Source organism: Leuresthes tenuis, unplaced genomic scaffold (genome assembly GCF_036924035.1).
Source record: "Leuresthes tenuis unplaced genomic scaffold, fLeuTen1.0.hap1 SCAF_9, whole genome shotgun sequence".
In the NCBI taxonomy this organism is placed as follows: Eukaryota; Metazoa; Chordata; class Actinopteri; order Atheriniformes; family Atherinopsidae; genus Leuresthes; species Leuresthes tenuis.
In genome coordinates, this window is record NW_027325363.1 from 30,196,296 (window position 1) to 30,220,844 (window position 24,549).

At 42.7% G+C, this 24,549-nt stretch overlaps 2 protein-coding genes across 3 annotated transcripts; one reads left to right on the forward strand and one right to left on the reverse strand.

Annotated features, from left to right (window-relative positions):
- The first annotated feature begins 302 nt into the window (after positions 1 to 302).
- On the forward strand, positions 303 to 7,695 carry dhrs12la (dehydrogenase/reductase 12-like a). The gene is made up of 10 exons (XM_072393012.1): positions 303 to 411; positions 2,058 to 2,191; positions 3,982 to 4,064; positions 4,175 to 4,270; positions 4,394 to 4,475; positions 4,557 to 4,618; positions 5,049 to 5,153; positions 5,682 to 5,772; positions 5,876 to 6,013; positions 6,761 to 7,695. The coding sequence occupies exons 1-10, from the start codon at positions 356 to 358 to the stop codon at positions 6,874 to 6,876; spliced, it is 963 nt and encodes a 320-aa protein (XP_072249113.1). The 5' UTR covers positions 303 to 355; the 3' UTR covers positions 6,877 to 7,695.
- A 69-nt stretch (positions 7,696 to 7,764) lies between these two features.
- wdfy1 (WD repeat and FYVE domain containing 1) lies at positions 7,765 to 23,605 on the reverse strand. Of its 2 annotated transcripts, none has more exons than XM_072393011.1 (13): positions 23,389 to 23,605; positions 22,619 to 22,686; positions 22,448 to 22,521; positions 22,258 to 22,312; positions 18,650 to 18,800; positions 18,457 to 18,569; positions 15,456 to 15,582; positions 13,892 to 13,997; positions 13,670 to 13,771; positions 13,453 to 13,583; positions 13,243 to 13,351; positions 10,677 to 10,884; positions 7,765 to 10,628 (listed from the first exon to the last, which is right to left on the reverse strand). In XM_072393011.1, exons 1-12 carry the CDS (start codon positions 23,523 to 23,525, stop codon positions 10,825 to 10,827), a joined length of 1,233 nt encoding a protein of 410 aa, XP_072249112.1. In that variant the 5' UTR covers positions 23,526 to 23,605; the 3' UTR covers positions 7,765 to 10,628; positions 10,677 to 10,824. The 2 variants fall into 2 exon arrangements, with proteins under 2 accessions (XP_072249112.1, XP_072249111.1); XM_072393010.1 differs by having other exon boundaries at positions 10,669 to 10,884.
- Positions 23,606 to 24,549: the final 944 nt, after the last annotated feature.

Below are 24,549 nucleotides of genomic sequence, written 5' to 3' on the forward strand. Positions count from 1 at the left end.
CCTTACGAAAGTTAAAAGTAAGTTTTTTTCCCTCGTATTTTTTTTAAATATTTTTTTTAGTTATTTGTTTGTCTGTGTCAATGTCTATCGTCTGTTCTGTTTGTGGATATTATAATTCATATTTGAAAAATAAATAACCACAGTCTGATGTCAGTTCTCTTTGAAGTAAACAGAATTTACCTGGCACAGGTGTATGTTGGTGTGTCAGTCTGCTGTCAGTTGGTGTGACGCCGCTGGAGAGGGTGGGGTTGTAGTTCGGTGATGATGTTTATGCAGTGGATCTGCACGTGGTTTTGGTCCAGAGTAAAAGCTCACTAGAGAGCCCGTCACAACGAGAGGCTTCCAGAGCAGCACCATGTCTCTGTACCGCAACTCCGCCTGGTTCCTGAAGGGATTGACCGAGTTCACCAGGTAAGATGTTAGTCCTGCTCTGTTTGGGGCAGTCTGTCTGTCTGTCTCTGTGTGTGTGTGTCTCCACTTACTTAATTAGTTCAGATCACAGTTAGAACTTTGTTGGATCTTTACAGAAACTGTTCTGAATTGAGACACTTTAATTTAACACCCACACGTTTGTACATTAGCTTCCTGACTTGGAAAAAAAAACATCCCTCATTTGCATGTTATTACATTCCAGATTAATTAGAGATTTTTAGACTGTTGCTGTTCATAGATAAGCTGGAAGACATGAATTAGGGATGGGTCTCTTTGTAACTCCCCAAAAATGTATTTGTCATTAAGAGCTGAACAGTATTAAACCAATAAACTGATCATCAAAAACAAAAATGCTTTGACAAACTATTAGTCATTTGATGCATTTTAAATAATACATGTCAAACACTTTTGAAATATGAGGATTTTTGTATGTAATTGTAAACTTAACATTTTTTTGTAGTTGGACAAAAGAAGACATATTAAGATGTCTGAAGAATTCTGATCTGCATTATTTTCTGCTCTCTTACATGGAATTAACCAAATAGTTTGTAGATTGGATGAGAAAAATAGCTAGTATGTACCTGTAATATAAACTTCCATGTAACGTAACCACCAAAGTGAATATTGATAATAAATGTGATATGATTGTCCGCCATGAGTTATTCTAGGTTAGGTCAGAGTTATGTAAGGACTGGATCTTTGCATGACAAGAAAATATGTATCTCAATGCAGGCTTTTGTCTCTGCAGGTGGTTTATGATCTCTGAATTTATATCGCTTTTCTTACTGACCACTCAAAGCGCTCCTATGATGGGAGGTTTCAGCTGAGCAGCTACAGACTGCCACAGCATATCTTTACAGAATAGGACAACAGCAGCAGAGTCCTACAAGTCATAGATTTATGAGTCAAAGCTAATTTTACATTGACTCAGCAGGAACCATGTAACACCATAAAGGAGTTATTCAACCACAAAGGGGCTCAGGGCGTTTTATTGGTATTATTTGATCTATGGGAGCCCTGGGGCGCCTCTCCTCATCAGTACAGAGCATGCCAACAAGTCTGAAGAGGTGCTTTTGTAATTGTTTCCCATCTCCCCTTTGTTCTGTGTTATCTTTCCTCCCAGAGAGCTGCCCGGCAGCCCGCTCTGACCCTGCTCTAAAAGCTCTCTGCATGACACCATTGAACAGAGCGACCATTTAATGTCTGTACCCCCATTCACCCCTCTCCCCTTCAGCCACCATCAACGATGGCATCAAGTTCAGGACAATGAGGGGAATTGAGGACCTTGGTGCCACACATGCACACACACACACTCACACTGATGTTGTTGTCTTTGTTGGGAGTCTCACCCCAAACCTCCTCTCATCAGAGACAATGCCAGACACATTCCTGCCTTCACTATATCTGTACTGTAAAGCTGTGAGAGATGTACAGGAGGCAGGCTGACCTCAAACACACACACACACACACACACACACACACACACACACACACACACACACAGCAGTGAGCTCAGCACTGAGGCAGGAATATAGGTGTATGTGTATGGAAGCAGTGCAGTGTAGGCATGTTGCTAAACAGGCTGCTGATATAGGAATGAAGCAGAAATTGTTGATCTCTTGCAGGAATGGCTTCCTGTCTGCATCCAAGCGGTTTGTGGAGAAGGACCTGGACGTGTCTGTGGCCGGACGCTCCTTCATGATCACAGGAGCCAATAGTGGCATCGGCAAAGCCACCGCCATGGCCATAGCTAAGAGAGGTACCATTTTTCCCCCTGTTGGCAGCTGATCGATTCACGTATAAAACAACCAAACAAGATGAGCTGAGATTTTGTGTTTTTAAATCAAATTTTTATACAAAGGGTGATAGATACAATCTCAGAGGAGCTTGTGCAAGTGTTGGTTATCTTGGTTATTTCCATAAAGGTTATTTTTCTGTCTCCTTTATTTCATATTAACAATAACATGTTTACATGTTATATGTATAGATGCTATACTACAAAGGTTCCTGTATCTAAGAGCTTTTGTAACCAAATCAATCAGCCATATCACTACGAACACCCAACTTATATTGAGTAGGCCCTCCTCAGGCTGCCAGTATGGTAGTGGTCAGGATAAGTGGACAGAGAACATCTGAGGTCCGGTGTCAGAGTAACATCCATGTCAATACCAGGAGGCAGATTTTCCCATCGGTAACAACATGAGCAGTGTTACTCACTTTACCTGTCAGTGGCTTTAAAGTTGCAGTGATACACATACAAGAACACCTCTCCTACTCTGTAGATATATTAAAATATTCTGTCAGCAGATATTTTCCCAGGAGAACGAACAACAGTTTGTTTTGCTGGCTCTCATTTCCCTGCAGCTACATTTAGGTCAGCCCATTTAACTAGTAACATGAAGAAAACAGTTATTAAAAACAATGAAAATAATGAATAACAATTAAACAATATTAAAAACACAATAGAATTTAAAAGAAAAAAGTTTTTCTAAAATATTTCCAAAGTTGCTTCTGCTAAATTCAAACTGTTCAGGTGACCTCTTGAATCCAGTGACCCAGTAATGCGAAGGTTTTAAAGAGTTCACTAATTACATGCACAAACTTATTGACAGTACTAGCCAAGGCTACATTGCTGATATTTTAGGTGCAGGCTACAGTGAAGGAAGGAAGCAAACAGTTGTGTGAAAATGGCAACACAAGTTTGTGTTCACATTATTGACATGCTGGAGCTGTATTCTATTAACTGTTTTTTTTTTCACATTAACAGAAGTTAGTACACCCCTGTTCAGTATCACCCCTCAATAGCAAAGCCATTTCTATGTTAAACAGAAGGGAAAACTCTGGAAGCACTCACTCTCTTATTTGCTGGACTGATGCTTCTATGGCCTGAACTCTAGTTTGCTTTAGGGCAGCATGGTCAATCTGTACATGTATGCAACACTGAATTTATGATCAGCTCTAAGACTATATGCACAAACTGATTGTGAATTATTGTTTTGCTGGAATATTCATCTTCTGCTGGGCCTCTTGGAAATATGGTCACAGTATTTTCCATGTAACCACAGTTATCCATGGTGCCAGCCCAACAACTTTTTTACTCATGCTGGCCCATATCATTACACTACCACCTCTGTACTTTACTGTCAGGACTATATATTCACCGTAATGAATCTTCATCTTTTTCTTTTTTTGAAAACAGGGTTTAATCTGCAGGAAGTGAGCTAGTGGGGGATTTTTCTGTTGTTGGTAGAAGTTGACATAATGTAGCATCCTTGAGGCTGTCTTTCTACCTTTGAACCTATATTTTAAATACAGTATGTATTTTTGATGTTTCACAAGAGGTAACAATGCTTGTCAACTTAGAAATATTGCTGTTATAAAGAGGTGACACAGTTAGGAATCATTAGACTGATATTTTACAGAAGCATACTCTCTTCTGATGTGTACTGTAAACCCAAAGTTTTTTTTCTTTTGTTGTTGTTCAGATGCATTAAGATTTGGCCCAGCTGGTTCAATTATTTGATCTTTGGTCTTTTTGATCTGTCACAGGAGGAACGATCCACATGGTGTGCAGGAACAAGGACAAGGCAGAGGAGGCAAGGGCCGATATTGTCAAGGAGACAGGAAATAAAGTAAAGCGTGATTCACTTCTAACCACATAAAACCCACTGCACAACCTTCAGATTCTCTAGATTTTACCTTAGCTCTCATTAATTACGTTGTATGACTGGTATCATTCCAGGAGATCTATGTCCACATCCTGGACATGACTGAGACCAAGAAGGTCTGGGAGTTTGCTGAGAGCTTCAAGAGGAAGTACAAGACCCTAAATGTGCTAGTAAGAAACATGAATTTTCCCAATTTTATGGCTTTGTGATGAAATCTTTTGATTCAATGTAAGTTTTTTTGTATGTGATACAGCAAGCAACAAACACATCATAATGTGTTTTCAACCACACAGATCAACAATGCAGGCGCCATCATGAGTCAGAGGGATGTGAACGCTGAAGGTCTCGAGAAGAGCTTCGCCATCAATGTCCTCGGTGAGTTAAAAATCAAAATGTGCAGAATTAGTTGATAAGAAGGAAGATGGGGAGAGTTGAAACATTTCTTTCAATTTGCAGGGGTTTTCATTCTCACCAAGAGTCTCATTCCTTTACTGGAGAAGAGTGCAGATCCCAAAGTGGTGAGATTGACCTCTTTAATTCAAACGGCCTGAATCCCAGGAGTTCCCAGTAAATGGATTGAGAATATTTTGTCATTTCAAAACAAACTGTGAACGTTCAGGAAAAGACAGTTCCAGTAAATAATATTCTTTCTTAAAGCGTGATTGACAGAAAATGAAAAAGTTTGGTATTGTGTTAATTCACTGTTTTCTAACAGTAAAAATGTAAGAACTGGCTAAGGTAGCTCTGTGATCAAGAACTGATAAAGAACTCTTTGGACTCTGGTCTTGGCCTGTTTTCCATTTTCTAGCAGTTCAAAAACCAAAAGATGAATCAGTTAAATGAGGAAGAAAACTGACAGTTATTATTCTTATCATTTGTAGCCATGTATACACATATTTTCTGAAATTATGGTCCTGCCTTGACCTCTCCTCTCTCTTCTGTGTTTAGATTTTGGTGTCATCAGGGGGTATGTTGGTGCAGAAGCTCAGGATAGGAAATCTGCAGTCCGACAGAGGACGCTATGACGGCACCATGGTCTATGCCCAGCACAAAGTAAGAGCTACTAAGTGTCTCCTGGAGAAGTTTTGGATAGAAAGAAAAATAATCAATAAATCTCTAGTTAGTCTGTATCTCATAGTCAAAGTTGCAGTATTTCATTATTTCCCTGAGCAACAGAAACCAACTGGTGGAGACCATTACTAGAATGATTCTGGTTTCTTCAGGTTTATTGCTGACTCAGCAGACTTGCATTTCTGACTCCTTTTCCATTTTTTCCCTGACTTGGGAAACTGAGACAAGAGCTGATTGCTATTGACCTCCATTACCAAATTATTTGGCACACTGAAAAAGTTCCCTTAAAAACAACATTACTATAAATTAGCTCTGTACAATAACAATAATGATAATAATGCTTGAATTAAGCCATAAAACTAGATTTTTCTATGGGAGCTGAAGATGAAGAAGAGGATCTGTCATTGCTGGCGTTCAATGATCACATTTGGAGCCAAATTGCCTCAAGCAAGTGTGCCTCTTCACCATCAGTGTGAACACATTGAGAAGTTGGGTTTGCATGTGTTGCAGAGGCAGCAGGTTGTGATGACAGAGCAGCTGGCAAAGACTCACACAAACATCCACTTCTCTGTTATGCACCCTGGATGGGTGGACACTCCAGGTAGAGGCTACTCACTGCAGATTCAAAGATTCTTCTGCAGTTTTCTTGACTCCAAAGCTCTCATACATGCCGTCTTTCTGTTTACCTGTGTGTGTCTGCGCAGCGGTGGCCAGTGCTATGCCAGACTTCCATCGCTCTATGAAGACCAGCTTACGGACCCCAGAGGAGGGGGCTGACACGGTGGTGTGGCTCGCTGTCTCTGAGGCTGCTACCACTAACCCCAGTGGACGTTTCTACCAGGGTATGTTACAAAAATGAGACATGGTCATTTAGCTGTTTATTAGTTGTGGGCTTATGTATTGGAAGGGCTGTGAAAAGAACCCTAAAATAAGATATTTAAAATAAGAAATTAAAAAAACATAACAAGACGTAAGCAACAGAAGAGAGTAGTGTGAGTAGAATTATGTGTTTTTCAGTTGTGGGGAGGATGGATTGTGTGTGCGTGTGTGTGTGTGCGAGTGATCTGTTCTGGCCTGTGTCCATTGCAGCTGGAGTGGGCTGCTTTTGGTGCCAGATACTGCCAGAAAGTACAGTGCCTCTATGAGTGCAGACAAATGAACTTTTCTGTACTCTCAATCATACACAAATTCTCCATTGACTTCAAAGATGGAGGCTGTACAAGCAGCCAGATCTGACACACGGTTCACAAAATGATACAACAGGTCTTTTCTTAAAACTTTACCAGTCAGAGTTTCTCAGTTTGGAGAACCTGGGAGGAATTTTGACTTGTGAGTCAAGCTGACAGCTAATCAGAACATGGGCATGAGAAGAGCACATTTTCTATCTAAAACAACCGATATCTTAAAAGTTTCATCTTTTTGGGTGAACACTGTAGTGTTTATGTCTATAACACATCACTTTTGCTTTAGACAGTTACACAGACTGGACCCATTGTTTGAAAATTAGAGCCAGAACAGGAGTTAAAGGAGACATAGCTGTCAACTTAGACTACCTTCACGTTAACCGCAGTGTTTGTGCTTGTGTTTAGACCGGAAGATGGTGTCCACCCACCTGCCGCTGGCCTGGACCCACAGCTCCCCTCTGGAGGAGCAGAAGTTCATGTCGCTGCTGGAGGACTTGGCCAAGACGTTTCAGCCACACTGAGTCAGCAGGAGACACCACATCGACTAACGCATACAGTTTATATTGACCAAGGCTGGGCTCAGGAGTTCATCACTACCACGTTGGAAATCTGTCCCATATTAAGAAGAGGGAACAGATCTGGGTCTGCTTTAGCTGAGACACAAAGTGGTAACACAGGGTTGAAGTGGGACAGACATGAACACTGAATGCTAAGTTGTGTTTTGGAAACCCAGCCTTACGATGGCCGATTCACTTCTAACTGAGGGATTTGCAGATTTGTAATGCTTCCTAACCATTTATGTGACCGCAGCTTTCATCAGTTGTAAGCCCAACTATTTAAGAACTAGATGTTTTATTGTGCGAGTGGTTGACAGTGAAGCTGCCCGAGACGCACGGCTGATAGAGAGAATGCCCAGTGATCATGTGCGCAGGCCAGAGTGTAACTGTGACTTCAGTAGCAGTCAATCAGATGGGAATCTGATGTGACTAAGGTCACATTCATTATCTGTTCACACAGCCATGGGTTCAGTGTCACACTTGTGTTCTGGTGACTTACAATGTGTCCAGTGTGTTTAATAGCCATGTAAATAATCTGTGTATTTGCTGTGTTGTATTGTACCTACTGTGCAGTTCAGGTGGAACCCAGGCTAGACGTGTAGTGTTCTCTCTGTGAGCTGTGTGCCTCAAATACACAAACACAGCAGCATCACCTGACATGTGAAACAGAATTTATGCATTTGTCATATCTGCCCAGCACCTTTAAAGAAGCCTTTTACTCACTGTTACTTTTGATTTTAGTTCATCTTGTAAACACCTGCATGAATAAAGAAAATGACTTAATGTTGTATGTGTTGTGCAGATGTAATTCTCCAGGACACAAAGAACACAAAAAGCAGTCAAAAAAACCCAAAACATATCAAATATCTTTATTTAAGCATTGTAGTTTTCTCTCTGTGCTCTGGTTTGAGGTCACAGGGAGATATGTCAGTCTTGAATCATCAAATAAAGTATTACAAAATACAGTCATTTGCAGATATACATTAACAACATCCTGTTGGAACGGCGAGTATATTTAATGAGCAGTTTAATAGAACATAAATCACGTCACAAAGTTTATGGGCAGAGATTATGGGTGGTGGAAAGCAAGTCAAAAGCTCTCATAAAGATGGCCGCCATCCATTCTAGTGATAAAACAAAGATGACAAAACCACAATGATTCAGATGACTGCTTTATCATGTGAAAGATAGGAAATAAATCACAGATAACACAGTAAAATCCACTGCTTCCTTCCTGGGACTCTCAGGAAACGTGAAGATCTATCTCCCGACAGCAGCAAATCCTGCTGTTACTCATGCCCTTAACTTCTTGCACATCTGTCGAGCCTGCTGCAGGGACGTGAGAAGAAGTAATGAGTGGGAGAGCCTTTGATGTGCAGTGAACTGTGGGAGCACAGAGGAGGGCTATGACTGCTGACTGTACGGAAGCATGGTGAATAACCCTGCAGATCCCTGATGACGTTTGTGATGAATCTTTAGGATACTTGGGGTTGGGCTGACTGCTGAAGAAGACCACTTTACATACAACAAGTCTTTCAAACTGCACTAACTAATATTATGGGAAATATTGGACAGAATTACGAAGTCCCTACTTTGCAGCTCCAAAGCTCGACATGGACACTTTTAGTTTGTTGGTTTTACAACTGCTACTCTGTCATTTAGCACCAGCCTGACTGCTGTCTGTAAAGCATGTTTCCAGCAGCACAGGCTGTTTTCAGTGAAACACTGTGATCAACCTGCTGCTGCTCTTCTGCCAGCCACAACGAAGCAGGCACACAGAAGCTCTTCAGGCCTGCAGCAGCTTTACGGTCACATCTTTGCCTCACATTGTTCTGGTTTTCTGGGTGATCACAGTCAGCGTTGTCTGGGTCTGCTCTGGAGTCACCAAAAAAAGACAAGCTCACGACGCTTTCCAGTTTTTTGCATATTTTGAAAATACTGGAAGCTGCATCACTTCCTATTAACTAAAAAAAATAATTTTAAAGGGTTAAGTAACAGTAGCCAAAACAACATAGGCAACTACTTGTAATTTTTATGTTTTCAGCTTGTTTGACTCCACAAAACAATCCCAATAATATCAACTAGTGCAGCTCGACGTCCTCTGTGGGGAACAGCCTCCCTTTAAGGCTTTTCTGCCTGGACGAAAATATTCATTAGAAGGCAAATAGCAGAGCTGCTCTTCTAGAATATGAACACTGAAGAGTAGTATTAAATATCAGCAAACAAAATCAGCTCGCAGCCGAAGCCCAAGTATAACAACGCGTGACAAGAACATATCATGGATTAAGTTACTGCAGTTACTAAAATAATCAATCAATCCCCATCCTCATCTGGATGTGAAACACACTGACTGCAGGTCAGCAGCACTGAGTTTGTATGAACTTCATAACGTAGGATTTAACATGTTCTAGTATGTTACTACGCACACGTCACCAGATGGGCGCAGAGAAGTAAACAACAACTTACAGTGATACATACTTAACTACAAATATAAATACACACTACATGATCAAGAAAACTGGAATGTGACTACATTTTGAAAACAGGAATTCCAACAATATAATGCTCATTATTCCACAAACAATAAGGCAAGCGTTAAGTCTAGGGTTAGAGGAATTCAGCTGCTATTTACAGGAATGCTACAATGTCATTTTGAAATTATCTCTCCCACATCTGAACTTAGAAAAAGGTTTACAACTCAACAAAGACGATTTGTGCAATTCAGTGCAGTGCTAAGAGTATTAAGAGACATTCTCGATGAACAAATGTGCACGAAGCGGGAAGGAGGATGACTGAGGACAGAATTATGGGGGAAAAACAAACAGTATGAAAGAAACTGCAAACAAGACCTCCAGAGTTTATGGAACAAGATGAGTGCTCGGTAGTAAACGGGCATGAACGAACAGTCGTATACACTGGCAAACCACTAAAAAGGCTTTAAGTGCATTCTCCTTTTAAGGCTTTTACAGGAACACAGCAGTTCAATACACCAGCAGTCAGTGCTACATTTCACAGTACCTGTCCAGTGCCTCAGTGCCATGCTGGCTGGGATTTTCCAAACATATCTCCACCCGCACAATGTTCAAATAATCACATCTTCAACCAATTCCACTGGCAACACCTCATAAATCCTGTGACAGGATGCTGCTGCTGTCCATGACCGTTACTACGGCACAAGATTTCCTTCATCTATGAAAGAGGCTGTTTCAGTGACCGCACATCGGAAACCGTTGATACGACTGACATCATCAGAGCCCACAGAGTGACAACCTACTGATGGAAAACCTCCTGAGAGTGAGTTAAGGCCAGCTAGTGAACGAGAAAAAGAAACCAGAACGAGTACTTCAAGCCTCTACTGTACACATGAAGCAGAAGTAGGTACAACTGATTCAGGGTTTTTTTTTCCAGGGGCTGAGCAATACGCAGTTAGTGGGACACACTGATGAGCAAGAGGGGAGATTATTTTACAGGAAAACCTAACTGTACAGTGGAAGAGCAATAAAAAAAAAAGACCTTTGTCAAGAGAAGCATCACACTTATTCAATGTAAACACTAAATCAATACCAATTCTCCCACAGGAGAAACCACAACGACACATGCACACAAACACACATTGTGCTTAGTGTTCTGTTTCAGATCAGAACAAAAGGTCTAAATCAGTCAAACACTAGGAGGGATGTGGAAGGCTGTGCACACACACACACACACACACACACCTGTGCACATATACACACACACACACACCTGTGCACATACACACAGACACACGCACACACACACACCAAGGACAGGCCCAGCTGCAGATGAAGATCCCAGGTGTGATGGAGAGATGCACTGTACAGGTTTCCATGACACTGGAAGAGTGGGGGCGGGCTTGAGCGAGATGGGGTACCATGTAGTGGGCTGAGCCAATCAGCGTGGGGAGAAGCCTGTTGCTAGGCTACATCCAACCACCTGTGTCATATCCCAGATCTGTGGAGACAAACAGGACTTCTGTTAGGGCTCATGACCTGGAGGTTTTCAGCTCACTGTTAACTTACACAACAGAAATAAATCCGAACGTGAAACAATGGAACCGGGATTCTTACTGTGGAAATACACACAAATCCCTTCACAAAAGGACAGCACCTCTGCAGCTTGTAGTCTAAGAGAATTTATTTCTCTCTTTTCCTCTTGAGAACAGTGCAATAAATGTTGTGTTTCTACAGTTATTCTAAAAATGTCAGAAAATTGATGAAAATGTCTGTTTTCTATGGATTATAAGAACCAAGAACAACCATAGTAATAACAATAGTGATAAAAGTGTGAACATCCACACAGCTGAGCGATGAAGTTCTGTAAAATGTCGACACCAAGTACGCAGACAGCTACAGAACCGCCCGGCAACGTGTTGCAGCTAATTAGGGGTCTAGCAGCGAAGCTGCAGAACCCTATTGTTTTAGCTGTTTTTCTTATTATTATTCTTCTACTTTCCGCTGCAATTGAAGTCTATGGCAGCCCCATTAACGCAATGGTAAAAAGTTGTGAAATTTGGCCCATATCTTCAGGAACATCCCATTAGCAAATTCAACAAATTTCGTGCCCAAATTCAAAACTCTCTAGCGCCACCAACGGGTCAAAGTTTGAAGCCCATTCAGCTAAATAACTTTTGACTCGTTGATCCAAATTTCAAAAACAACATATCGCTGGAATCCTTGGATCATGACGAGTCCAACGCACCCTATGACGTCATTTTCCGTCTAACTAGATTTTCCGCCATCTTGGATTTTGTTGAAAACCTTCAAAAAGTTTCACAGGTCACAAATTTTGACCAATTCTCATGAAAATTGGCACACAGTATCTTTGGACGAATCCGCACAAAGGATACGAAGCGGATTTTTCAATTTCGACTTTGTTCACCCATTACAACCAATCAAAGTTAACGGCGACAACGCCAAAAAGGACGTGAGGCCATATCTCAGCAACCGGTTGGTCTTTTGACATCAAACTTATGACACTGACTCATAGCTTGATCCTTAACAGGCCTAAGAATTTTAGTGATCTTTGACCTATAGGTGGCGCTATATTTAGCAAAAATGCATTTTTGCTCATAACTTTACACCTTTTTGTCCAAATATCACAAATCAGGTACCGTTGGAGTCCCTGGATATAGCCGAGGTCAATCAATCTCATGACGTCATGCGCGCCATCTTGGATTGTCCGCCATTTTGAATTATATCAAAAACCTTCAAAACACATTACAGGTCACCCAGATTGTCTGCTTTCCACGGGACTTGACATATAGAATGTTCAGACCAAGCCTCACAAGAGCAATCATGTTGATTTTTTTATTTCGTTTCCGTTTGCCCGTAGCAGCCAATCAAATTCAGCGATGATGCGCCAAACAGGACGTGAGGCCGTATCTCAGCAACCATTTGCTCTTTTGACATCAAACTTCTAACACAGACTCATGATCAAGTCTGTAAGAGGCCCAAGAAGTCTGGTGAACGTCCACCCAGAGGGGGCGCTATAAGTAGCAAACATGCATTTTGCTCATAACTTTGGAGCCGTTGGTTCAAATTGGACAAATGAGGTACCGTTGGAATCCCTGGATGAAGACGAGTTCATCTAAAACACCAAACTTGGTCTATGGACTCATGATGCCTTCCTGAGCAGCCGCAGGCTTACCTGCTATTCTGCTAGACCCCGCCATCGCTGCTTGCAGCTATATTTTGGTATGTTTTCCCCCAAAATGTGCAGTTTTTGGTCAAGGATTATGCATGTAATGAAATCTAAATTAGAGAGAACAACCAATTGAACATCAACATTTATCCCTCCTCTTCCAAGCAGGAAGAAAATCTCGGAAGGCTCTGAGAGATGTGAAGGGCCCACCCAAGAACCAACGTATGGTTTTGTCCCCTTTGGGCTACCGTAGTGACATGGTGGAGGGACATTGACAATGACCTGCAGTGTCTGCGATTATAAATTGTTCTACTTAAAACATAAAAGCACTTAAGCCAATACAAAGTTTGAAAATGTCCCACATTGGGACTTTATACAACTAATTAGTCACTCAAATGCACTTTGAAAGGAGATTAAAAACATAATTCGGCACAATTTCAAAACTGTCCAATTTGGGGAGGTTTGCTATGATTTCAGTTTGACAAACAAATACACAATTTAATTGTTATGTGCCTGGAAGACAATAATTCCAGCAGAGAATGTGGGTCTGAGAGACATCAGCTTGAGATTTGTGGTAGCTTTGGTCTGTAGTATTGGCTCAAAGGGCCTGTGTTTGAAACAGGCTGATCACATGCATGAATTATCTGCTATCAAAGAACTGTTGTTGACCTTTACAATGCGGTCGCTTCCACAAGTAACCATCAGGCCTCTGGATGGGTCCATGTCCATGTGGGCGATATTGTGTTTCCCCTCGTGGAACGTGGCCAACGGTGTCCGACTACACACAAACACACACACAGATGTGATAACAGCATTTCCCTCAGCGTTGCACTGAGTGAAAACAGGAGTATAACGGCAACAGTTAAGGCTTTTACTCACTCCTCTTCTTTGATTGTGTCAAAGCAGGCATCACACACCCTCACAGGGAACTCGAAGCCCATGATTGGGAAGGTGGAGCGTTTAGAGCTACATTTTCCACACACAGCCTTACCACACTTCCTGCAGTGGTGCTGCAGAGAGAAGAGACATCCACATATTAGCAGGATTAATGATGAGGGGATCACATCCACAGAGGACCCTGGTCTGGCTCTCCTACCTGTCTCAGTCCCATGGTCTTGGTATCCCACATCTGCTTGATATTCCAGAAGAAAGGCTGCTCACACTTTTGACAGGAGTCGCTGTCTAACCACTGAGGTGCCTGCAGAGACATGGAAAGTTAAAGGGACCATTTAACATGCAGAAACAGCGAAAAAAAACAAACATGATGAAACTATTTTTGGAAAACAGCTAAGTAAGTTTGTTCCTGCTGTTAGCTAACCTCTTCTCTCTGTGTGTCCATGTTCCACACTGCGATGCCTCCGTCAGCTGAGCACGACACCAACTGCCTCGTCAACTGGAGGTAACGCAGGGCCTGAACACGCTCGCTGAGGGAGTCAGAGGATGTACATGGTTACAATCTAAAAAAATTCTAGTGCAGGTCTGCTCACACGGTCCGTGCTCAACCATTTACACATTAGAGTCAACTACAACAGTGTAGAGAACCTGGTAGAAAAGAAATCATATATTCAACATAACCGAGTCCACTGAGGGATTCAGGGGGGAGTGCTGAGGGAGTACAGGGTACCGGAGTCCTTTTTGCGGGTTATTCTTTCCCTGTATAACCAAAGTAATTCTTGGCACAAGGTCGAGCTGGTTTACGGTGCATGTTGGACGCTTCCAGGGCTGTCCTTTGTCACAATCCTGTTTGTGATTTTCATGGACAAGCTATCGAGGAGTAGTCAGGGAAAGGAAGGCGTCTGGTTTGGGAACCTCAGGGTTGCATCTCGATGATGTGGACCTTCAGCTGCACAAGAGGATGAAAGTCAGCTCCTCCAAATCGATGCTATGGTTCTCAAATGGAAAAAAGTTGAGGGATGAGGGATGACTCCCTACCTCAGGTGGAGGAGTTTAATTATCATGGAATCTTGTTAATGCCTGATGGCAGGTTGGAGCGAGAGATGGACTGGGGACTCATCAGCTGTAACAAGGGCGCTGCTCTTGTCCGTTAATGTGAGGAGGGAGCTGAGCCAGAAGGCAAAGCTTTTAAAGGGGAACTCCGGTATTTTTAAACCTAGACCTTATTTCTAGCATGAAATATGTTTATCTACTCACCAAGAACAGTTTGGCGAAAGTAGGGCGTCCTTCGGAAGATATTTAGACAACTCGCGATCGGCGTATATCCATATAACGGAGTGAACAGGACAGGGACGATACAGCCTCTAAATAAGGCATTATCTGTCTTTATTTCATCAATACTTGAAGCTGAATGAATGAACGAACGTGTACTACAGCTCTGTTAGCTCATAGGTGCTGTTATGTAGCTACTTGCGGCTATAGGAGAGCTAACGGAGGGATTTCTACACAGGCACTCTACTGCCTGTGTAGGCAGTAGATCTACGCCAATCGCGAATTATCTAAATATCTTCTGAAGGATGCTGACTTCCGCCAAACTGTTCTCGGTGAGTAGATATGTCATGGCATTTCATGCCAGAAATAAGGTCTAGGTTTAAAAATACCGGTGTCCTTACGACATTAATGACTCCACAAAATTAAGTTTACACTGTGATGCGCTGGTAAAATGGAGGTGAGGAGAAGAAAAACACACATGAACACACATGAGCACGCAGGCTTTGTTGATAACTTCTGTAACTGGGAGAGGGTGAAATATGTACGATGACTACGGACAGTGTCAGTCTCTGCTCGGGTACAGCTGTTACTGACCTGCCTTTATGTGTGCTGATGAGAGGCTGACACAAATGTGGTGAAAACAGAGATCGACCCAACTACGTGCAGTTTTTTTTTTTCCAAACCCCTACATGTATACGGGCAATACAGGAACTTACTGGTGCCCCTGCAGGAGCAGCGTTCGTCCCTTGCGGCCCCCGATGTCCCACATGATGACGCTGTGGTCGGAGGCCCCAGAGAAGAGCAGCCTCTGGATGGGGTCCCACCACAGGGCTCCTATACTGCCTGAATGCAAAAGAAACAACAGTTAATACACAAGACATTTGCAGCAAAACCTTGTTATGAGACAGTGTCACAGTTTGACCTGCTGGCACCACCCAGTGCCTGGTGGGAGAACTGCATGCAGCTCCAAACACCCTCAATTTCACAAAGAACTGGTCGACAATCACCATTTGAGGTTTTGGGTGAATCCTATTGTAATTCATAACAATTTTCTCAGAACCTGATTTTTGCTTCATTAAACAATGACCTAATGACTGTCTAATCAGAGCAGTACCCCCATAAACCCAAAGTATGTTATTAGTTGAGCAGAGATACAATTAATGAAAGCTCCGTGCGGCACAATTACTGTTGTATAAATACGCACAAAACTAAACTACTTCATAGTTATCTCATAGTAACTCTTCATAGTAACTATAATACTTCAATCCCAGAAGCGAAGTTATATTGTAGGAGTATAGATTGTTGTGGAAAAATAGCAAAACGAAAAAGCAAACAAAAATTAGTTGACAAACTGTGGAAAAGCTGAAGAGCAGCACAGAGAGAGGCAGGGTGGAAATCTCAGGAGATCACTATCCCGATTCCTGATGGAACAAATCTGGAAAATCTAATCCGAGAAACAAGCAAAGAACTGGATCCGAGAGGGAAAACCAGGTTAGCTTCTTGTTTGTTAGCTTACTTGCTAAATTAAAGCAGCCAAGTTTGTTATTCCAACTCTGCTGATGAATGACGATTTCTGTTAAGTGTCGGAAAACTAAATACTAGGTTCCTAGAAAGGCCACAAGAAAAAAATATTTAAAAAAAAAAGCTTTATGGTTACCCATAATTCATGAGCTCGGCTGCTTTGCATGGCAGGTGACTGCAGTGGCTGTTACCCAATGGACTTATTCATGTCACTAGCTTTTCATAAGTTCCTGCACTCATGCAATAACCACAGCGCAGAGCAGGGAGCGTCTGCCCCAACATCTGCTGGTTACACCAGGAGTCAACATATTCAAGCAGGATGCCACCGCAGCAGCTTAAAGCAGGAAAACAGTAACAGAAGCACCTTTTTTTTCCCCCTTTGTGACACATCATTTCAGAGTCATTAGACAAACATTAAGTCAGCTGCAGTTTTGATGGATCATAGTTTCTGTGGAATATTTGGTGCAGGGCTTGTCCACAGCTTCAGCCCGGCACCACACCAATTAATACGCATGACCGTCTGTCCAATTAACATGGATTATCATAAGCATCAAAGCCCAGCTCCAAATCAAAGGGTAAGAAGTTTAAATCCATGATGATATCAGGGTTTGTTTGTCACATTTCTTATAACCATATGAAGACAGAGTGCAGGCTAACATGTCTGCCGTATCTGACACGAGTCCAAAGAAAGAACTCATACAGTGAAAAATCCAGGCAGCTCACCTTTTACCGTGTCATCAGACATTAAAACAGAAGCCCTGAAAACAAATCCCAATCGAGTTGTGCATTTACACTCTGGCAATGCATTTATCTGGATAGGAGTTTTTCACAATGACAACATTTCCACATCAGCACGTGAGATGGCAGTTTCCATTCTCCACAATCTAAAACTCAGTGGAAAGAGCTACTCTCTAAAGGAAATGTGTGAGTGAATGCAGTGTGTTTGACATTCCATAGACAGACAGGAGCAGTTCTGGACAGTTTGGTTAGCAGCACAGAATCTGGAAGGCTCGTCGCACATGTGGGTTTATGTTTATGCATTTAGCAGATGCTTTTATCCAAAGCGTTCTGCTTTTCACCATGATTGCTGTCGGTTATTGTGTTGCCAAAGAGAGATCCACTTTTTAAATCAACCAGGAGTTCGGTGTGGAAGCCCAGAGTTCTATTACAAGAACACTGATTCAGACGAACAAGGTCAGACTTAGTGATGTTTTCCTTTCGCCTGAAGTCTGAACTTCATGCAGTCACATTTGGAGACAGACACGCTGTTGGAATGAGTCTTAATTTGACACGTGATCATCTTTTTTTAAAGATATCCAACATATAGGAGTCATTAAATGAATAAACTAAAGCACTGTCCAAACTTTCCCACATGGTCTGGTCCCCTTTTCCTTAAAGCCTGTGATGTTTTTCATCTCAGACACATCCCTGTTGTTGTTGTTGTTTTTCAGCCTTTTCCTGCACACCTCTTTGTTTCTCTCCGATCTTCTTTTTTTTTTTTAAACTGTGTCTGAACACTCCTTTATAACTCCCGGTCTCCCTCCCTGAAGGACCTCTCCTTCATGTTTTCAATCACTTCCATATCCGGCCACTTTGTGTTGTGGACCACAGCTTGTAAGATACATTCTGAAAAGAACTGACGTTATAAAGGACTTCAACACTGTGGATCACTTCTTGCTTTGTGTGAGTGGGTAACAAAGGTCTTCCATTACTACCGTAATTACGTTTGAGTGAAACCACAAAAAACAATATAAAAGTGACCCATGTTTGAATGACTATGCTCTTACTTTAATGGACTGATCAAGTAATCATGTCTCAAAGGGGGCTTTATTACCTTTCCTGCACTCTGCACACTTAAAAGAAAGTGTGCAGAGTGCAGGATGTGTCTTCACCAACTAAACTACTTTTTTGTCATTGTTGGGCTACTGTGATGTAGCACTGACATGTCATAGAAAAACACTTACCAGTAAATATTGAGTTTTATTTACTGGGACAATTGTATAGATACCGTGTAAGAGAAATGACAAAGCATTGGTAATCAAAACAGATTCAATATTAGATTAAACTGGTCCTTTAATGAAGTCATGCGCAGGAATGTGGGTCATGTATCATTTACACATCTGCGGCCTGCTTCAGCGTGCAGTATGGTGGCTGTCATGGCTGACGTGGTCAGTGTGGATGCAGCACGTGCTTTACCTTCGTGGCCCTTCAGTGTCGTGACGGTGGAGTACGTCTGCTTCTCGAGTTTCAGCAAAGTGATCTGTCCGGAGAAATCGCCAACAAAGGCGTGCTGCGTCTCGTGGTCATATCTGAGCGAGGAGTCAGGGCTCGAACGCATTCGTCGTGTTCCTGCTGTCTACAAAGTGTGGCATCAGTCAGTGAAGGATACTGTAGGCAGGAGGCCCAGGCAGTGAAGTAGTGTCTCCCCAGCATGCTGCCGCTCTGGGTGCACATCCAGCTCACACTCTTGTCATGGCCAGTACTCACCACCCACTCGCTCTCCAGGGAAAACACCATGTCGGACACACGGTTCTGGTGGGCTGCAAGAAAACACACCCACATACACACGACAAGTGTTGAACAGGAACGTGACTTTGGATGACAAACAAGATCACATTCACTCTGCAACAGACAAGCTCCATCTAATTGGTCAGACAAATCCCTTCGAACTATTAATACCACCACCACCACTCTGAATGGTGCCTCTTTTGATCACCTCTTAGTTGCACCTTTTCGTTTTATTCCTACTGTCGACATCTCTAGTTTTGTTCAGAGTGGGAACCGAACTGGCCATCTGAGGAGAGTGTAACAAGCCATTCTGAGATAACACTTTGTTCAAACCAGGAGGCATTTTCAGATGAAGCGTTTGTAAATGCTGGTGTAACATCTAAGCTCTCCGTCAGTCTTCCACATACACTTGACATGACACTAGAGAAGTGTTTAACTGAATTTGAATGTTGAACCTTAAAACTGTACGTTTCTGAAGTCTGAAACTGCTCTGGAGCCTCTAGGGGCTGAGAAACCAGTTATCAACTTTGGTTTCCAGTTCTTCACCACATCCCACACAAACAACTAGGTAACAACAAGCTTTCAGCACAACAGAATACTAACAAAGTTTAAGAGAAAAAAAAAAACTGTGGCATATGCACCAAAGACACCCAAGACAACGCGACCGGAAAAAGTGAAGAGGAAGTGTTTGTGTGCGAAAGACACGAGACAAAAACATAGATCATTTTTACCGCTGCTTTACTGAAATCATTGCTATAAGTAAGTAATAACTGATCAGCTCTCTGGTTCTGTTCCGCCTGCTTTGCTTGGACGTGCAGGGTTAAAATCATGAAAAGAATACATGATCATTCCTCCCTCTGCTCTGTGGAGGCTGTAAATCAGAGGAGATTGAAGCTGTGGTTGATTCCTGCGATAAAACTAATGAAATGTGTTTATATAGCTACTCCAGACGTTTAGTTTAATCCTCTGTGTCATGACGAACAGGAAGTACACAACATTACACCAGCAGCGTGTTCATCCCTGCTGTGTTATTTATCAGAGACTGAAACACAAGTTATACCCTTATCCTTATCATCTCTGTCTCATAGATACAGCCTCAGTTCTGTTTCAGACTAACGTGGAAATAAGTACTTCACATGTTAAAATGTTTGGTCAGTTTTAGCTCATTTTACACCAAAAGTTTGCAGCCCTTCAAAATGTTCTTCAGCACACAACGGTGTAACGTACTGTAATTGGTGAGCATGTCTGCATATATCATAACATATCGAATATACAGCCTTAATCTTGTTAGGTCCTGTAATATTATTAATATTTCCTCTCGCCCAATGACAGCTGGGATAGGCTCCGACCCTGAACTGGATTAAGCAGGTATAGAAAACTGATCTTTGCATGTGCAGGGTTAATACAGAGGTTTGTTTTTACAAAAGTGGCATTACATCCACAACTGTAGAGGGAGCCAAAAAGCAAAAAAAGCCTGATATCTAGTGCCGCTTTAAGGGAAATTATCCTGTCTGTATTACTTATAAACGTTCCAAAAGCTTTTCTATGAAAACAGCTCCCTGGTGACAGACATGCGCTGAATATACGAGCAGAACCACCAGCAGCTGGGTGTTTGCGGGTTCCTCGCCAGTGGCGACCCTTTAATATCGCACCCATTTGTTCCAGCTACAGTCAAGACAAAAATATTGATAAGAGCAGTTCAAACAAACAAGTTCTCAGAGGCATGTTGTAAATTCCATTCCATTTTTCCAGCTTTATAGCTACTTTGGGAAGATTCAGTTGGAAGGAAATAAAAGGTCCCGGAATAATTGCTGCAAGTGGAACATGACCCAAAGGCTGTATCGCTCTTCAGTCAGAAGTGATATATATGCTGAATTAACTTATCATGGTTCATAGTTATATAAAAGTGTCAGTGAGCAAAGCTAAGGGAGTCATCTGGTTTCCTTCAGGGCACAAATCAATGAGAACATTCTGCATCTCGAGGCTGACGCAGTCTTCTTGTGCTTCTGCTCTCTGGTGTTGCAGGAACACAGTGACACAAACACCCTGACGACACGCTTCTGTCCAAACCTGCATCTGTAACCTATCGCTGGTGTCTAATGCAATCACTTCTCTCAGCATTTCCTGTGTGTGCAAACAACCCAACTTCTCCGTATCACGCCGTGATGAAGATGTTCACACAGATACGAGGGCTTTGCTGAGCCAGTAATGGGAATGAAAAAAGAAAAACTTTTTCATCAATCTGCTGACTGATGCAGTTGAGAACGGAACTGAACATATACGCAAGCGAGCTTGAATCACAGGCAAATGTACAATGAAAATAAATCAACGAAAATCAGCATTTTTTCGTCTTCGACTCAAAAGTAACAAAAAGGCATAAAAATGTTATGCTGGAAGCACGTAAACACATCGCGAGGCTTTTCGGCAGGTGGAGCATCACAGCGGCGAGATGTAGCGTTTTATCCTCAACTTTCCAGGAGGTCAAAGAGCTTCTCGGAAACAATGTTGCGTTCATCACTGAGCAATGCTGCTGACCAGACACCAAATGAAATCACGGTGTAAAGACGGAATAAGAGGCGTCTGCCTGTCAGTATTCAAAAAAGGGGGCATTTCTAAGTGTATGCTTAGAAGAGTTTTCAGGGGAATTAGTGGGATTTAAACCATCGAGTGGAGATATGGAGCCTTGTTCTAAGGCTCAGTGCTGATCTTGTACATTAGAAGCAACAGAGGACACAGTCCTGCCCACAGGTACAGACAGGTGAAGCTGCACCTTCTAATGCATGCAGGTCTACACAAAACACCACACTGTGGGTAACAAATGTATTCTCTGCGATTTATTTCTATGTATTTCTCTATGTAACTTATAGTTGTTTTTCTTAAATGCAAACTGTATCATGATAAAATGATAACATTTTGATAAGGAATGAGTTAAGATCCAGGACAAAATCCCAAACAGAGAACCTTCATTTGATGTACTGTTGTCAGATAACTTCTTTGTCTGAGAAATGTTTGATTTGGGCTTTTGTTTCACATCCTTAAAAGCAGCACAAGCTGGACTGAGAATCTACACGCAGGCAAGCGACCTGCTTCAGACTATTCAACATGGAAATATTATGTGTAAAGAAGCAGCTTCAGAGCAGCAGGAAGCTAAGAGTACAGATGCCAGCACAGCACGACTGAAACCAACCGTGCTCATCTGTACAGACGACTTATGAGGAAGAAAACACTCCTGTAGGGAGAAACTTTAGTTTGCTATCAGAACAGCTCACAGAGCATGTGGGCCAAAACATAGGCACACATAAGAGCACGCAGAGTTTCATTTAATGACAAAGCAATGGTCCACTTCTGATCCAACATTCACAGATTAAACTTAACTACAGCTGGAGGCCTTTTTATTTTCAACTTCTTTACTCATTACTGAACCACGTGCACATCCTGATACGTTTCCAATCATGCTGGGCTTGACCCGTCCTTGTGCAAGCGTCTCACCTGGATATGTTTTGACGTGGTTCATCTTGTTGAAATCTTCAGAGATAAGAAACTCCTGCAAGGCAAGCAAACAAGCTGGTACAGAAAACTGTTGCAAATACATTAAATTAATTGCCCAGCCCCCTCCACCCCAACTATTTGAGAGCAAAATATTGAAATTTTAACAAGCCATGAGTGTGGGCTCACTCACCACAACAGCTCCGTTATCCTGCCCGATGAAGATGCGTCTGCTGTCATGGTGGTAGGACATGCAGGAGCAAGGAGCTAAACGACAAAGAAGCAGACATTCACAGGGACATGGCCATTTTTTATTTATTTTTCCCCTCAATGAGTCACTGACATGCAGCTCAGCCTTACTTACAGGACACCGTGTGGTAGATGCTCGGCCAGTACTGGCCGCTGTCTCTCTTCAGCCACACTCGGATGGTCCTGAAGGAAAATGCGACATGTTAGTGAAGGCTTTCTGCAATGTCTGCATACTTTCAGTTGCTGCTGCTCTTTGAAAGGTCTGGCCCTATTCCACAGATGAGCCTCTGAAAAGTAAAGAGCAGCAGCGGTCAAACAACTTCTCATTCCCTGCAGCTTCGATGCGTGATAGACACAGAGTTCCTTTCACTTTTACAGCGGTGTTGCTTCCTGTCGCTGGTAAAACGCAGTCTGACAGCTCTGTAAACAGCCGTAAAACCCGTGGATGTGACGGACTGATGTGAGGCTCACACCTCCACAGCTGAGATTAGTTAGCTGTCACCTCAGCCTGTGGAACTCCAGCTCAGGGACCACCTCAGCCTGACATGTGCAGTTTGACCAGCGGGCCAGTTTCACCGCTATCGTTCATATCAACCACGAGTCTTTGAAAGCAACAGCACCTAAACGCATCTCCCCGCCTGTTGTTAGTTGTTTTTAACGAAGGGGACACATTCTCGGTGAATTCTAGCCTCGCTTCCCCCTCTCCCTCTGTTCTCTCTACATGAAGAAACAAGTTGTTGCTGTGGGTGGGAAACATGCTACCTCTTATGTTTCAGTTTCTCCTAAAGCCAGAGCGCCATTAAATGTGAACGTAATGACCAGCAAATAGACCAAGCCCGCTAGCTACTGGTGCTATGCTACCGTTAGCCTGCTAAACAGACTCACCTGTCCTCGCTGACCGTGATCACTCCGTCTTCTTTTGGTATTAAAACAGCAGCATTGACAGCGTCCGAGTGGCCCTCGATCTTGTTCAAAAGGACCGGTCTGGCGGTCTGGGGCCTCGAATGAATCTCCGCAGCCATGGTTTCACCAAGCCAGCAGTGTTTTCCTTCAGATGGTTTTCCTCCTCACTCGCCAGTGAATGAGGATCAGCTGACACCAGAGCCGCTGTCAGGATTACCGTAATGACGCCAAGAACGCGCCAAACACATTCGCAAAGATGGATTCAATTACCCGCTGGGGCCCCCTCAAAAGGTTGTCACACCTGCAGACAAAAAGCGTTTGACACTCAAGATTAAAAGCACGTCCAGCTGAAAATCCACGCAGAATATTTCGGAAGTTTTCGACAGTGAACATGGAGCCTTTTGATTAAGATTTTGTTCTTTTGATAACAAGAGGGTTCCAGGTTAGATTCCCGGCTGGAGCCTTTCTGTTTGCATGTTATCCCCGTGTATGCGTGGGTTCTCTCCGGGTACTCCGGCTTCCTCCCACCACCCAAAAACAAGCATGTTAAGTTAATTGGTGATATTGGTAAAGTTAAAGTTTGTACCTTGGAGTGAGTGGTTGTGTGTCTCGTTTGCCTCTGTGATGGACTGGTGATCTGTCCAAGGTCTACCCTGCCTCTCGCCAAAGGACAACTGGGATAGACTCCAGCTCCCTGATCCTAAATTGGATCAAGCAGGTATAGAAATTGGATGGATGGAATGTTCTTTTGATTCTTTAGACAATTTTAGTGTATTATCACAGACAGCATATGGTCTTCAATAACACTCGACACCCCTGTGGCTGTCCAGCCTCAGCCTCATGACAGAGGGTCCAAATCTACATCTGTTCTTGGCCCACATCTGGCTACACAACACACACCAAGTTAGACCCTGTTCATTATCACTTAAATTATCTTTGGCCCACTTTTGGCCCAGTAAACATTTGTCAGTGCCATAACTGAACCAATCGGCAATAGTGGCTCACATAAGACTTCATCTGCCCGTGTATCATGTGTCAGCTTTGCATTACAGCCTGTGTACAGATGAAAAGACACTCTGACCCCGAACAGGTGACACGTTTATAAAACTGACAGATGTGCTCAAATAGCAGCTGAATAAAAAC

Coding starts and splice junctions, on each gene's coding strand:
- dhrs12la (XM_072393012.1), top strand. CDS start 356: ATGTCTCTGTACCGCAACTCCGCCTGGTTCCTGAAGGGATTGACCGAG. Junction 4,476..4,556: donor CTTCGCCATCAATGTCCTCG/GTGAGTTAAAAA, acceptor TTCAATTTGCAG/GGGTTTTCATTCTCACCAAG. Junction 5,773..5,875: donor TGGATGGGTGGACACTCCAG/GTAGAGGCTACT, acceptor GTGTCTGCGCAG/CGGTGGCCAGTGCTATGCCA.
- wdfy1 (XM_072393011.1), bottom strand. CDS start 23,525: ATGGCTGCGGAGATTCATTCGAGGCCCCAGACCGCCAGACCGGTCCTT. Junction 15,583..18,456: donor GACACTGAAGGGCCACGAAG/GTAAAGCACGTG, acceptor TTTTGCATTCAG/GCAGTATAGGAGCCCTGTGG. Junction 10,885..13,242: donor GAAGCGACCGCATTGTAAAG/GTCAACAACAGT, acceptor TTGTCTCCACAG/ATCTGGGATATGACACAGGT.